This window comes from Glycine soja, chromosome 18 (genome assembly GCF_004193775.1).
Source record: "Glycine soja cultivar W05 chromosome 18, ASM419377v2, whole genome shotgun sequence".
NCBI classification, from domain to species: domain Eukaryota; kingdom Viridiplantae; phylum Streptophyta; class Magnoliopsida; order Fabales; family Fabaceae; genus Glycine; species Glycine soja.
This window is the reverse complement of record NC_041019.1, coordinates 42427984-42442820: the sequence shown is the minus strand read 5'-3', so window position 1 is coordinate 42442820 and position 14837 is coordinate 42427984. Positions and strand designations below refer to the sequence as shown.

General features: G+C 33.9%; 1 protein-coding gene across 1 annotated transcript; it reads right to left on the bottom strand.

The window, feature by feature from the left end:
* Positions 1 to 12004: 12004 nt before the first annotated feature.
* LOC114397262 (putative protein FAR1-RELATED SEQUENCE 10) lies at positions 12005 to 12966 on the bottom strand. The gene is made up of 2 exons (XM_028359350.1): positions 12735 to 12966; positions 12005 to 12615 (listed from the first exon to the last, which is right to left on the bottom strand). The coding sequence occupies exons 1-2, from the start codon at positions 12964 to 12966 to the stop codon at positions 12005 to 12007; spliced, it is 843 nt and encodes a 280-aa protein (XP_028215151.1).
* Positions 12967 to 14837: the final 1871 nt, after the last annotated feature.

The window sequence follows — 14837 nt, the reverse complement described above, 5'->3', positions numbered from 1 at the left end:
GACTTTTTTTTATTTCTCCTCATGGTTGGATTGACACATAATTGTGGTCCTTCATATGATGGTCAATAATCGTGATGACACATGTCTGCTAATGAGACTTTATACACTCATTCGGCACGTAGTCTAATGTATACACTGGATGTACATATTGCATGTAATTTATATTGATGTGCTTAGATTCAGCAATGACATGTGCGCATGACATGTGTAGCTTTTGAGGTTTTCCACAATAACATGTTCTTTGATCAAGCCTCACATTACATTTTCCCATGCGACGCCTCTGTCTTTGAATTCACTCTTTCCTTAACTTGAGACTCAAATATTTGCCAGTCAAATTGCTGAATGAAGTGAGTGTTAGACTTAGTTTCTTTTTCATTGATGAACTTGGCCACAATGAGTGTGTAAACTTGTTTGGAGGCAATCATTGCATCAGCTTGAGTCCCATGGTCGACGAAATATTTGTTCAACTTCTCATATGTGGCTTTGACCAAGGTAGTGATTGAAAAATTTATCATTTTTTTAGAACCGAGTTCAGTGACTCTACCCAATAGAAATTTTAGTTATTTTTAGAAAACCAGTAACCTAAGAATTGTCGTCCGCTGCACATCATCTTCCAAACGATGATTATTTTCATCATTTTCGTGTTTCAATTGTTATTGTTAGTATGTTTCGTTATTTTCATTTTATTATGCTTTGTTTATTATATATGTCTATTTGTCTCTCATCTCAATTATCATATTATTTTAATTTCTCTGTATCATATAATTGAGATGTAATAATTATTTATTCACTGTGTTTTTAATCAATTTAATTTTTTAAATCATTCCCCTTTTTTAATTTATTTTAAGACTACTAATTAATTTTCTCATTTTTTTAATTAATGTATATAAGAAAAAAAAACTCCCAACGAAACAAAATTGAATTTTAAAAAAAATAACAACATGTTCATGTGCCTTAAGTTTGCAATTAATTTGAGTACCTACATGGTAATTAAAATATTATATCATAATATTCTCTAATTTTATTATTTTGAATGAATTTCCTTTATTTATATTATTTTTTTATCTCTTAAAGAAATACACGTTGAGAATTCAAATTGAGGGATCCGAAGTCTCGACGATTTTTTGCAATTTTTTTTAAATCACCGTGTAAATTCTGATCTCACAATCCGAATTTTCACTGTGAATAGTAAATTTATATGTTTGTGTAAGTAATGAGAGATATGTATGTTTGGGTATATAAATTTTTATGTATGTTTCTAGAAATTTTTTTATTCTCGTAACCCAATTATAAGCATAATAATGATATATCATTTTTGATACAATATAGTTATGTGTTACGATAACATTAAAATTTGAACATTATTAAAATTGTTCGTTAATAAATATTAAAAACACGTAAACAAGCTTTTCACATATTTTCAACTATACTTATTTGATTATTAACATATTGACGTCTTAAAATGTAAATATTCATGAGTACAAAATTATTTCGTTTACATTAAAAATTATAGTGTAACATCCCATTTTTCGTAATTAAATTAAAAAGTTTTTTTAGTTAAAAAATATAATTTTAGAAAATGATGATGTTTTAATAATTAAATAAATAAGGAGAAATAACTTTATGAAAACAATGATTTGAAGGAAAATAATAAAAATATTTAATTTATTCATTTGAGAGAAAAGAAAATAGAGTTCATTTTTATAAAATAATAAAAATAAATAATTAGAGTAAATAATAAGTTATGAGTACTGTATTGTGAATGTATGAATATATGAATTTTGATGATGTCAAAGAAGAATCAAATAAGACCGCTTCAAAGGATAAAGATTTGCTTAAAGATTAATTCAAGATGGCTTCAACAAACAAAGCCTTGTTTCAAGATTCACTAAAGATCAAGCCTTGCCTCAAAACAAAGGGTTTCAAAACATGTAATCGATTACCATATGTCTGTAATCGATTACCAGCAACAGAACTTTGGAAATTCAAATTCAATAGTCATAACCCTTCAAATTATAATTGTGTAATCGATTACACAAACATTATAATCGATTACCAGTGGAGAGTTTTCAAAAAATCTGCCAACAATCACATCTTTTGATTGGATTTGTGAATGACCATCAAAGGCCTATAAATAGGTGACTTGGGCACGAATTTTGATGAAAGAGTTTTGCTTGTTCAAAATGTCTTATCCTCTCAAAAGGAAATGAGAGAGATTCTAAGAGAACTTCATTGTCAAATGCTCTCCCAAAAGAAACTCTTGGGCAAACACTTGCAAATCCATTAAAAGTTTCTCCATGAACTTTAATTGTAATATCCTTCTCTTCAAGAGAGAATTCTTTCTTTATTCTTATTCAAAGAGATTGATTAAGGGACTGAGGGTCTCTTAAGTTGTAAAGATTCCTGAACACAAGGGATGGGTTGCCCATGTGTTGTTCAGACTTTGTAAACGGATTGTTACAAAGGGAAAGGAAAATCTCAAGTGGGTTGCTTGAGTATTGGACGTAGGCACGGACTTTGCCGAACCAGTGTAAAAAATGTGTTTGCATTCTCCTTTCCCTTATCTCATTTATTTTGTTGCAATCAATTTTGTCTTTCATGTTTAAAGAACATTATTAAATTGATTGCTGCTTCTTCTGCATTCTAAGCCTATCCCTCTTAAGTTATTGAGGCCGCTGATCCAACAAGTACCCCAGATATATAATCAAAGACGTGTTAGCTTAGTTTATGCCTCCTCTTCCTCTCAATCTCATTTTCTCTTTTCCCCTCCCAAAATCCTCCCTTTTTCTCGCATACACTCAAACCTGTCTTAATAAAACAATGATCTCAGAGTTGTTAACATTCTCACCATTGGAAATTGTCGTGATATTTTAGCACCAGGTTTGCAACTACTCATTTACAAGCATTCTCACCGTTGGAAATTGCAAAAAAAGTTGGAGCTAAGTGAAATGTCATTAACATCGTAGCTTTCTCTTTTCCCGCAAACACTCAAAACTTGTCCAGTAAAACTACAATTTCGAACTCGTTAACCGTTGGATCATTATAAAATTTAGATACCTGGTTCGGTAGTCAATTCTACTCACCTTCACCATTGTGATTTATGAAATATTATTCATGGAGAGAGAAAGGTGAATCACATGAAGACAGTACAAAATGAAGGCTTCAATCTCTTCTCTTTCTCTCTAACGTTTGGAAATCTTATCAAAGCAACCGGATGAAAAACTTTAGGAATGTCAGGGAACTGTTAGAGATGTCGTTATCACTGTCGGAACACACATGAGACCGCTTGGAGGTAAGGGATGAGTTTGTCGCTTTTGGGGTTAGAATGAACATGTGAAGGAATCTTTAGGGGATCAAATTGGAATTTATTTTGGGATGTTTATGTTAGTAATTTTGGGTCATATATATATATATATATATATATATATCTCATAATTGAATGAGTTATGACCATTATATAATTAGCCAAAATAGTAAATTGGTCTAATTAATATAAAAATATGGCTGAGGACATATATGTCATGAAATGATAATTGTGTAGATACCAGTGATATTATAATTTGATGAGGGGCCAAATTATAATTATCAAATTTGGGGTAACTGATGGCAGTTACCAATATAAGGGATTATCGTCCCCATTTGTAGAGAGCAACGTAACACAACCCAATGCGTGTACAATTTTTGTTTATCCCCACCAGAAGAGAAAAATCCAGAGAAGGAAAGATAAGGGCTCTCTACAATTGGAAGATCATAAAACCAATTTTCTGATCAACCTTTCATCATCATCATTCCATTCCATTATTGCTAATCTAGGTACGCTTCTGCATCTAGTTTTCATCATGATTTTGAGTATGAGAACACAAAGGGATTCTACTCATCTCTATACGGTCATTTCTCTACATGAATAGAATGCATGTGGTTAGGATCAATGATTGTCTGTTAGAATGAAATTAGGCTGATTGATTGAATCCCAACATTTGGTATCAAAGCCACCCATACTTGATTCATGTATGATGTTTGGATAATGGTTTAAGGAAACAAAATAAGGTTATCACATCACTGCGGAATGAACAATGATATAAAGGTTGATTGATAACATCAAATTAATATAACAATTATAACACATGTAGAGCAACACTACGGTGCAGGCATAACAATTTGATGTGTTATTGGGTTATGCATTTTATGAGTAACATGCACATATTTCATGTGGGATAATATGTATAAATTTAAATGCATCATTTATGTGTTTGTTGTTACTTTTAGAGGCCATTGCAGTATATTAAAAAAAAATCATGGGCTTCTAAAATTTAAAATAAATAAATAAATTTAAAATAATTTACTCAAGAAACATTTTAATTTTGGATTTGGTGCATCAATGTTGAAAATTCAGTTATGGTATATCATATTAATTATTCATCATTTAACTGAGCTAATTGAATCAAGATATCACCAAAGTGACCTCTCTTGTGTAGATTGTTCATGAGAAATGTTAAATGTTAACGTGTGTGATTATTTATATGAATGGTGATTGGTCCAAAGGAAAGTTGTCATTTAACTAAGTTACACACCTGTGATGTTAAACATGTGATAATTATGAGATTTTGCATATGAATGATAAGTCACATCAAAAGATGGGTTTGTTATTTGATATGCTTCTACTATCAATGTTTGACCATTACAACAAGGATATCACTAGCAATTAATACCACTGTCCAAAGACTTGATATTAACGGTGCTCTAGATATCTTGAGATGAGATATACCATTATTTAAATGCATTTTATGTGAGCTTATTGTATTATTTATTTTGATCTTTACAGTTGTTGCTTCTATATCTGCTAATTTGAATTCGGTTCCAGTTCTTAATGGTGCAAATTTTAAGGACTGGAAAGAGAACATTCAAATTGTTCTTGGCTGCATGGATCTAGACCTTGCATTAAGGATTGAGAAACCCCCTTCTCCTACAAATTCCACCATCTCTTAACAGAGGAAACTTCATGAGAAGTGGGATCACTTAAATCGCATGAGTCTTATGATCATTAAGCATCGCATTCCTGAGGTCTTTAGGAGCATTGATTCAGATGATATAACTAGTGCCAAAGAATTTCTTACTGAAATTGAAAAGCGCTTTGCAAAAAGTGATAAGGTGGAAACAAGTACTCTCCTTCAGAACTTGATTTCCATGAACTATCAAGGCAAAAGAAATGTCAGGAAATACATTATGGGAATGTCAAATATTGCTTCAAAATTAAGGGCACTAAAGCTTGAGCTATCAAAAGACTTGCTTATTCAATTAGTGCTAATTTCTCTACCTTCACAGTTTAGTTAGTTTAAGATCTCTTATAACTGTCAAAAGAAGAAATTATCTCTTAATGAGCTCATTTCATACTGTATGTGCAAGAAGAGGAAAGGTTGAAGCAAGAAAGGACTGAAAGTGCTCATGTTGTGAGTACCTCTAAAGACAAGGGCAAAAGAAAAAGAACTGAGGAGCCCAAGAATGAAGCTGCTAAGGGTCTAGGACAAAAGAGACAAAATCAGGGTGACAATTGTTTCGTTTGTAGTAAGCTTGGACATGTAAAGAAGAAATGTACCAAATATCACGCTTAGCATGCAAAGAAGGGTATGTTTCTTACTTTGGTCTATTCTGAGGTCAGTTTAGCTTCAGTACCTGGAAACACTTGGTGGTTAGATTCTGGTGCCACTACTAACATCAGTGTTTCAATGTAGGGTTGTCTAAGCTACCGGAAGCCAATTGATTCTGAAAGATGGATCTATGTTGGAGATGGTAAATCGGTGGAAGTGGAAGCTATAGGGCACTTTAGATTATTACTATGTACTAGTTTTTATTTGGATCTGAAAGACACTTTTGTTGTACTGTCATTTAGACGGAATTTGGTTTCAGTTTCTTATTTGGACAAATTGGGTTATTTGTGGTCATTTGGAAACAATGTGTTTAGGTTGTCTTTTAATTCAGATATTGTTGGAACTGGTTCACTCTTGGTTAATGATAATCTATATTTACTTGATACTGTAGCTTCCTATGGTGAATTCTATTGCATGGTACTAAGCGTAGAATTGATAATACAAACTCAGGAGCATTATGGCATAAGCGCTTAGGTCACATTTCTAAGAACAGAATTGAACGACTTGTGTCAAGCAGAATCTTGGATTCCATTGATTTCACAAGCTTTGACGTTTGTGTTGAATGCATTAAAGATAAACATACCAAAAGCAAGAAATTAGGTGCATATAGAGTTACAGACATCTTGGAATTGATACATACAGACATTTGTGGGCCATTTCCTACACCTTCATGGAATGGTCAACAATATTTTATATAATTCATAGACGATTACTCTAGATATGCATACTTGTTTCTTATACATGAAAAGTCACAATCATTGGATGTGTTCAAAACATTTAAAGTTGAAGTTGAAAATCAACTCAACAAAAGAATAAAGTGTGTCAGATCTGACCGTGGTGGTGAATACTATGGCAGATATGACGGTTCAGGTGAACAACGTCTAGGGCCTTTTGCCAGGTACCTAGAGGAATATGGCATCGTCCCACAGTACACCATGCCGAGGTCACCTAGCATGAATGGTGTGGCTGAAAGACGAAACAAAACTCTTAAGGATATGGTAAGAAGCATGATTTGTCATTCTAACTTACCTGAGTCACTCTAGGGAGAGGCATTAAAGACTGCAGCTTACATTCTAAATAGAGTGCCAACCAAGGCAGTTTCCAAAACACCTTATGAGCTTTGGTTTGGGCGAAAGCCTAGTCTGAAACATTTTCATGTATGGGGATGTCCAACTGAGGCAAGGCCTTATAAGCCAAATGAAAGGAAATTGGACTCCCAAACAGTAAGCAGCTACTTTATTGGTTATTCTGAAAGATCTAGGGCCTATAAATTTTATGATCCCAAATTAAAGACAATTTTTGAGACGGGAATCGCTACATTCTTTGAGGATATTGAGTTTGGGGGGAAGAATAAGGTTAGAGACTTTGTCTTAGAGGAAGAATCAGTAACAATTCCAGAACCGATTCATACAGTTGCTTTTCATAAAGCAAATTCGGAACCTCTACAAGATATTGTTATTGAATCCCCCACTCAAGATAATTTGGTCGGCCATGAAGAATAAACTCAAGATCCTCAAGAACCTATGCTTCATGAGCCAATACCTTTGCGAAGATCTACAAGAGAAAGGAGAAGTGCTATTTCAAATGATTATGTGGTATTTCTCCAGGAACATGAGGAAAATAATGGTATGATGGAAGATGACCTAATCAACTTTCATCAAGGCATGCAAGGTTCCAACTCAGAAAAGTGGATTGAAGCAATGAATGAGGAGTATAAGTCCATGCAAGACAACAAGGTTTGGGAACTTTTCCCATTACTAGAAGGTGTGAAACCCATTGGTTGCAAATGGATATTTAAGACCAAGCAGGATTCCAAAGGTAATGTGAAGAGGTATAAGGCTCGTCTTGTGGCGAAGGACTATACCCGAAAGGAAGGGATTGACTTTAAAGAGACTTTCTCTCCAGTTTCATCTTAAGACTCTTTTAGGACAATCATGGCTCTTGTTGCACATTATGATTTGGAGCTTCATCAAATGGGTGTAAAGACGACATTTCTCATTGGCAACATTGATGAGACAATTTATATGGTGCAACTAGAAAACTCCGTGTCAGGAAACCCAAAGAATATGGTTTGCAAACTGACAAAATCCATTTATGGGCTAAAACAGACATCTCGTCAATGGTAACACAAATTTCATCAAGTAATTCTCTCATTTGGTTTCGAGATGAATCTTGTTGATGATTGTGTGTATCACAAATTCAGTGGGAGCAAATACATTTTCCTAGTCTTATATGTTGATGACATACTGCTTGCCACTAATGATATAGGCATGTTGCACGAAACCAAGAGATTTCTATCAAGAAACTTTGAAATGAAAGATCTCGGTGACGCCTCCTTTGTATTAGGAATTCAGATACACCGAGATCGATCTCGGGGTATTCTAGGATTATCACAAAGGAGCTATATCGAAAAGGTACTTAAATGGTTTGGCATGTAGAAATGTAAATCCGGGGATACTCCAGTTGTTAAGGGAGACAAGTTTAGTCTCAAACAGTACCCAAAAGGAAATTTAGAAATTCAGGAAATGCAGAAGAGTCTCTATGCATCAGCTGTAGGGAGTTTGATGTACGCCCAAGTATGTACGCATCCGGATATAGCATACATAGTTGGGGTATTAGGAAGATATTTGAGCAATCCAGGAATGGATCATTGGAAAGCAGCCAAAAGGGTTATGAGGTATTTGAAGAGAACAAAGTACTATATGCTCACATACAAGAGGTCAAATCAATTGGAGATCACTAGGTATTCTGACTCGGATTTTTGCAGGATGCCTAGATAGTTTGAGATCCACTTCAGGTTACATTTTCATGTTAGCCGGTGGTGCCATTTCTTAGTGCAGTGCCAAGCAAACCCTTACTACTTCATCCACCATGGCGGAATAATTTGTGGCATGCTATGAGGCATCAAATCATGGAATATGGTTGAAAAATTTTGTCATAGGGCTGCAAATTGTGGAAGGAATTGAAAGACCACTTAAGTTATATTGTTACAAAAAATAAGTTGTATTGTATTCTAACAAAAATAGGGGCTCAACCAAGTCGAAGCATATTGACATCAAGTTCCTAGTTGTTAAGGAAAGGGTACAAAGTGAACAAATTTCCATAGAACACTTAGGGACAAACTCCATGATAGCAGATCCTCTTACTAAAGGACTTCCACCCAAGGTCTTTCATGAGACTGTTGCTCACATGGGTGTTTTACAATTTTGAGGAATCTTTGGTTTAGTGGGAGTTAGTCACTTTTATATATTTTATGTTCTGTTAGATTTTATGTATGCATACATCGACTTTTGGATATATTTGGTTAAATATATATGGTTTATTATCCAATTATTACACTTTGTACATTAAGGTTATTAAATGATCTCATTGAGGTAAAGAAGGACCAGTTGAAAATAGACGTGTACAGACCACCTTCACGTAATTTTCATGCTACACATTTCATGATGAGTCTATGTCATTTGATTCTGTCAACATTAGTGATCATTGATGGGTTTAGTTGTGATTGATACAATGAAAACTGCTTTGGTTCTACATGTGGATGTAATCAATGGACAAGATTTTTGGAATATGCTCAAGGCATGTAATGAGAAATTTTGAGCTCATAAAGTCTAACACATTCATAAGGATTAAGGATATACATATTTGTGACCAGTGGGAGATTGTTAGTAATTTTGGGTCATATATATATATATATATATATATATATATATATATATATATCATAATTGAATGAGTTAGGGCCATTATATAATTAGCCGAAATATTAAATTGGTCTAATTAATATAAAAATATGGTTGATGGCATATATGTCATGAAATGATAATTGTGTAGATACTAGTGATATTATAATTTGATGAGGGGCCAAATTATAATTATCAAAGTTGGGGTAACTGATGGCAGTTACCAATATAAGGGGTTATGGTCTCCATTTGAAGAAAGCAACATAACGCAACCCAACGCGTACAGTTTCTCTTTATCCCCGCCAGAATAGAAAAATCCAGAGAAGAAAAGATAAGGGCTCTCTACAATTGGAAGATCATGAAACAAATTTTCTGATCAACCTTTCATCATCATCATTCCATTATGGCTAATCCAGGTACGCTTCCGCATCTAGTTTTCATCATGATTTTGAGTATGGGAACACAAAGGGATTCTACTCATCTCTATACAATAATTTCTCTACATGAATAGAATGCATGTGGTTAGGATCAATGATTGTCTATTAGAATGAAATTAGACTGATTGATTGAATCCCAACAGTTTATTGTATTGAAATTCTTCCTATATGATTATGTGAAATTGTTTGAGGGGTTTTAATCCTCGTGGATTGAGAAACATTTTTGTATAATTTGTTTATGTTTTTGATAGGATTAATGTGATAAATAGTTATATTGGGATCATGAAATTATGATTGAAATTGTGTATAAGCTATAAATTAAATATGTATGAATTGTGAGATAACGTGTTACTTTGAAATTATAATATTGTTATTGAGATTGAGTATAAGTGAAAAGTTAAACATGTGTTAATTTGTGAGATACATGTAAACATGTGATGATGGATTGTGATATTATGAATGAAATTGTGGACCTGAGATTTGGTTGTGAATAAGTGTGTGTTTAACACTTGATGTGACAATACTTGTGTTGTGAGCTGTGAATTATACAATAACCCAACTAGTGTTTACCTTTATAAAAGTGTTTATGCACATTGTTAAAGTAAAAGTGTAGGTTTTCTTGTTAGGAACTAGTGTTAAATTGTAGCGCAATGCGTTAGACGTGTTTGAAACATGAGTGTGAGGTCATAAGTATTGTATAATTCATGAGTTGTGTTTGTGTGTAAAAAGATTTTTTTTAGGGGTTGGACCTAAATGAGGAAGGTGAGGCCCTAACGGATTCTTCAGAGTCTGGGCCTTGGGGGTAAAGACACTCGGTTTGAGTGTTCCCTTAAGCCAATGTTGATCCCATATGGTTGGAGCATTCTTGCAAAATGGAGTGACCCTGACTGGTCACCTTATGATTGTACTTAGTGAGAGTGACCTGACATACCCATTGTATGGTGTGGCTTGTTATGTACTCCTAAGCTCCCCAGGGTGGTTTTGACTGACATGATACCACATTGCATATAGGCTTGAGTCTTAGTGTAACTGTTGCAAAATGCTTATGTATTTATTGATATTGATTGATTTAGTGATGTTGTGTTTTGATCTTTGAGTATGTGAATGATGTGAAAATGAATTAGACGTGTTGTGTTGTGATGTGATGTTACGCAACAAAGTGGTGGAATTACGTGAGATATGTTTAAGTAAGTTGTATCTTATTTATATGATATGTATATCTAGTTGTCTCGTTTCTCTCTATTAGTTAGGAATGTGATAACTCACTCCCTGTGTGCTATTTGTGTTTGGATCCTATGATGATCTCAAACTTTATGTTCGTGGGAGCAGATGGTTAGGTGAATGGCTATAGAGAACCTCATGCTAGAGGATGCAGGAATGTCCATATATCAACATTAATGGCCGCATGTTGTATGTAGACACTTAGTAACATAATTTACCAACTAGAGGAATCAAATACATCCCTTGTAAAAGTATTACTCCCCTATATAACAACGGGGGCAATAGATTCAAACAAGGAAACACCCCTGAAAACATTTCAAAAAATGGAAGTCATTCTATTCGGCCAGATGAAGAAAGCTGGAGGCCATACAAGTCTAACAATGCTCCCTTTGTCGAAAATACATTAAGCACCTATGAAATTGTTTCACAAAGTCAATAAGATTTGTCCATGAATCAACATATTTCGCAACATGGTTGTGGAAGGCTTCTCATCGGGAGACTGTTCATATACATGCAAAAAATATCCCCTTTATGTAAGTTGTGGCCCACGTTTGTTTTCTTTCATACAATGTTATTACCCAATTATTGTCTTCCAAACCAAACTTTGTGATCATGTCATTCCATTTTTCCTCAAACTCAGCAATCTCAAAGTCTCCTAACATACATGTGTTCAATGATTGCAAAAAGGATTTTATTTTTTACATTGCTTAACGCATCACGCAGTAAATGTCAAGCAAACCGATGATGTGTCCTAGGGAACACAATTCTAATAGCACGCATTGCAAGGTCACCATCCGTAATAACAGAACTAGGATGTTTCCCTTTCATCTCTTTCAGAAATTGTTCTAAAAGCCACACATATGTTTCCTCAGTCTCATTAGTAACCAAAGCAGTAGCAAACACTATTGTGTTATTGTGACGATTAACACTAGAAAACACAACTACATGACAATTGTATTTATTTTTTCATATAAGTTGCATCAAATGCTAAAACATCTCCAAAAACAACATAATTCATTCAACTCTTTGCATCACACCAAAATAGATGTTGCAATCTATTTTCATCATCTACAATATAAGCAACAACCATCATAGGATCTTTTGGACACAAATGGTGAAAGTAGTTCAAAGCCCTATTAACATCAGATGATTGCTTGCGCCCTTGTCTTGCAAAATAGTTATATATATCTTTTCTAACATATCCCACCTTATTATAACCCCCTGAAGTTTGGGCCAATGACGTATATATGTGGGGTGGTCTAATGACAACTTTACTATAATTTTCAATCTGCATTGCATCTGATGCAGTAATTTTCCTGTGACCTGAAAGCAGACCACAATCTTGCTCATTCAACAACTTATGCTTATGACCACCACTAAAGACAAACACATACCAATGATCAATCAATTCATTCACATGAACACAGATATATACCTTACATCCACATCGAGTGAAATTCTTATATTCATGCTTCCTATTTCGTGGACTCAATCCTCTATCTTGTCTATAACCTTCCTTTGAACAAACAAATGTTTGTTGCAGTGTCTCCCCCTTCTTGTTTATGAGGACATGACTTTTCCGAATAGAAAAATCGTTGGCCCATGCATACCACTTATAAAATTGGTAACCTGTCTCAACATTAACAAAGTTTAACCTAACAATATCCAAAACATAATCATCAAAGGATTTGCATCATTTATTTCTACTACATATTCTACACCATCTTCTAAAATAGTTTCGTGATAACCTTCATCATTTAAAACCTCATTGTCATAATCTTCTTCATCCTTTAACTCATTATCATCTGAAACATTATTCTCAAAACATTCATTATCATCTAGCCCATCCTCGTTCCAAAAACACATGTTCTTTACCTTGCTAACCAAACTCATCATCCTCAAAGCAACCCCATCATCCTCCATATGAACATCCTCAAATGTCCCATCATTTGAACAATCACTTATTGAATGTTCTTCCATTTGTATAAGCATAGATTAACAAACAAATGACTTTTATAATGACCAATTACATGTCTAGTGTCTATAATTTCAATGATTGATTTAAGCTATTTTGACAAAACAAATGAATTCTTCCAACCTATAACATTGTTGTATTAATCATTAAAAATGAAATTTATCCATTTAATTTTCATACTGATACCCCCACCTTAAAAAACAACAGAAAGCAAAAAAGAAAATGGAAATGACATTTGTTCGAATTTGTTTGAATATCAGTGTTATAGTAGGAGTTGATAGGATAGGATTACAGGGTTGCATTGTTCAAAAGGTTGCTAACATGTTACATTCAACTACTGTAAATTGTAGATATAAACCCCAAAAATCTACAAGCATATGTTATTGCCAATTAAAAAAAGTACTCAATTGAAATAGACAAAAGTCAATCAAGGGAAGGGAGCATTGGACATTACTCTCGGTGATAAGTGTATGAGAAGATAACATACCTCTACAGAAAGATCTACTTCAGTCAAAGATTCTCGGACCCTTCTGCAAAAAGTGCATACCTCCGATGAAAAATAATTATTCCAACATTATTTATGGGACAATCACAAAATTCCACGATAAAATAAAATTATTGAAATATGTGAGGTTAAGACAAAAAAAAAAGGTTTATGTGAGGATAACAATAACAAACTATTTCTATGTGGGTATAGTGTTATTAGCATTGAGGCCAGCAGTGGTGCTTAGCAATAGTAATGCACTAAAAAATAAATAAAATTTGGAATTTTGATCAATTTCAATAAGTAAGTCAAACAACCAAAAATATCAGGTGCCAAAAATAACGTTGCATATATTTGTCTCCAGCTCAATTAAATGGCATGCACTTTCATCAGACAAACAAAAGAATGTAACTAGATAATAATAAACCTCCATTTAAAGGTACCAAAATGCTGTGCCCAAAATAGCATGTTAAAAATGCTAAAAGAAAGAAAAGGGAGCAAGAAAACACGCTTTAAAGGTTTTTTTTCTAAGGAACTTAAAACTACTTTCAGTTTCGAAGCAATTAGCCTTTAGCCCCACGTATGGTGAACCACTAAAGTAGTTGCTTTCGTCTATTTCAAAAGCCTTCTATTACACTTGTATGTCATAAAATGTATAATGATTTAAGACATTGGCTATCATGCGTAACTCATTTTTTCACCATCAAATTATCACTGCTCAAACCTAACGGTTATCACTTCATGTGGTCAACTTTAGGTTAGGACAACAGATTATAGGACCCAACTCTGTGGGATGCACAATCCATCGAGGCAGTAGAACACAACTTCCGACAAAGCTTTTGTCCATTGATTCCACATCGTCCACCATGACCAACGTCGTGCCATCACCAAAGTGTGTCATGCCACCGCTGGAGTGTCCACAGGTGTTGACTACTAATATTTTTGTGTCTCTAGGTCATGATTTAAATACTTAAAGACCTCTGGAACTTTACAAACAAACTTGTATTGCAGATATATTTTCAAGTTCTAACATAATAGGTATACTACATACATTTGAAATCTAACATTATACAAATTAAACAAAAACCCTCAAATCTGACATAACAGGTATATTGCAAGGAGTCACAACAAAAATCATTTGAAAAAATTAATTGTGGACCAAGATAGATGACAACTGTGCGTACCTTAAAGGGAACCAGCAAATGAGAGGGTACATAGGGATGGGAGGTTTGGCCATTCGAAAATTAAGGCACAAATTGAAGACTCGGGACACATTTTTGGTGCAGCACAGGCACTAAAAATACACTATTGGTGTGACACCCTCTACCCCACACATATATGTACTAATAATAAAAGAAATAAAAAAAAATTAAAATTAATTCAAGTTTTTAA

What these genes read in the sequence shown, in the direction of transcription:
- LOC114397262 (XM_028359350.1), bottom strand. Translation starts at nt 12,966, where the DNA reads ATGGAAGAACATTCAATAAGTGATTGTTCAAATGATGGGACATTTGAG. An exon ending in TGAGGTTTTAAATGATGAAG is followed by an intron (nt 12,616 to 12,734) that starts GTTATCACGAAA and finishes ATGTTGAGACAG; the next exon opens with GTTACCAATTTTATAAGTGG.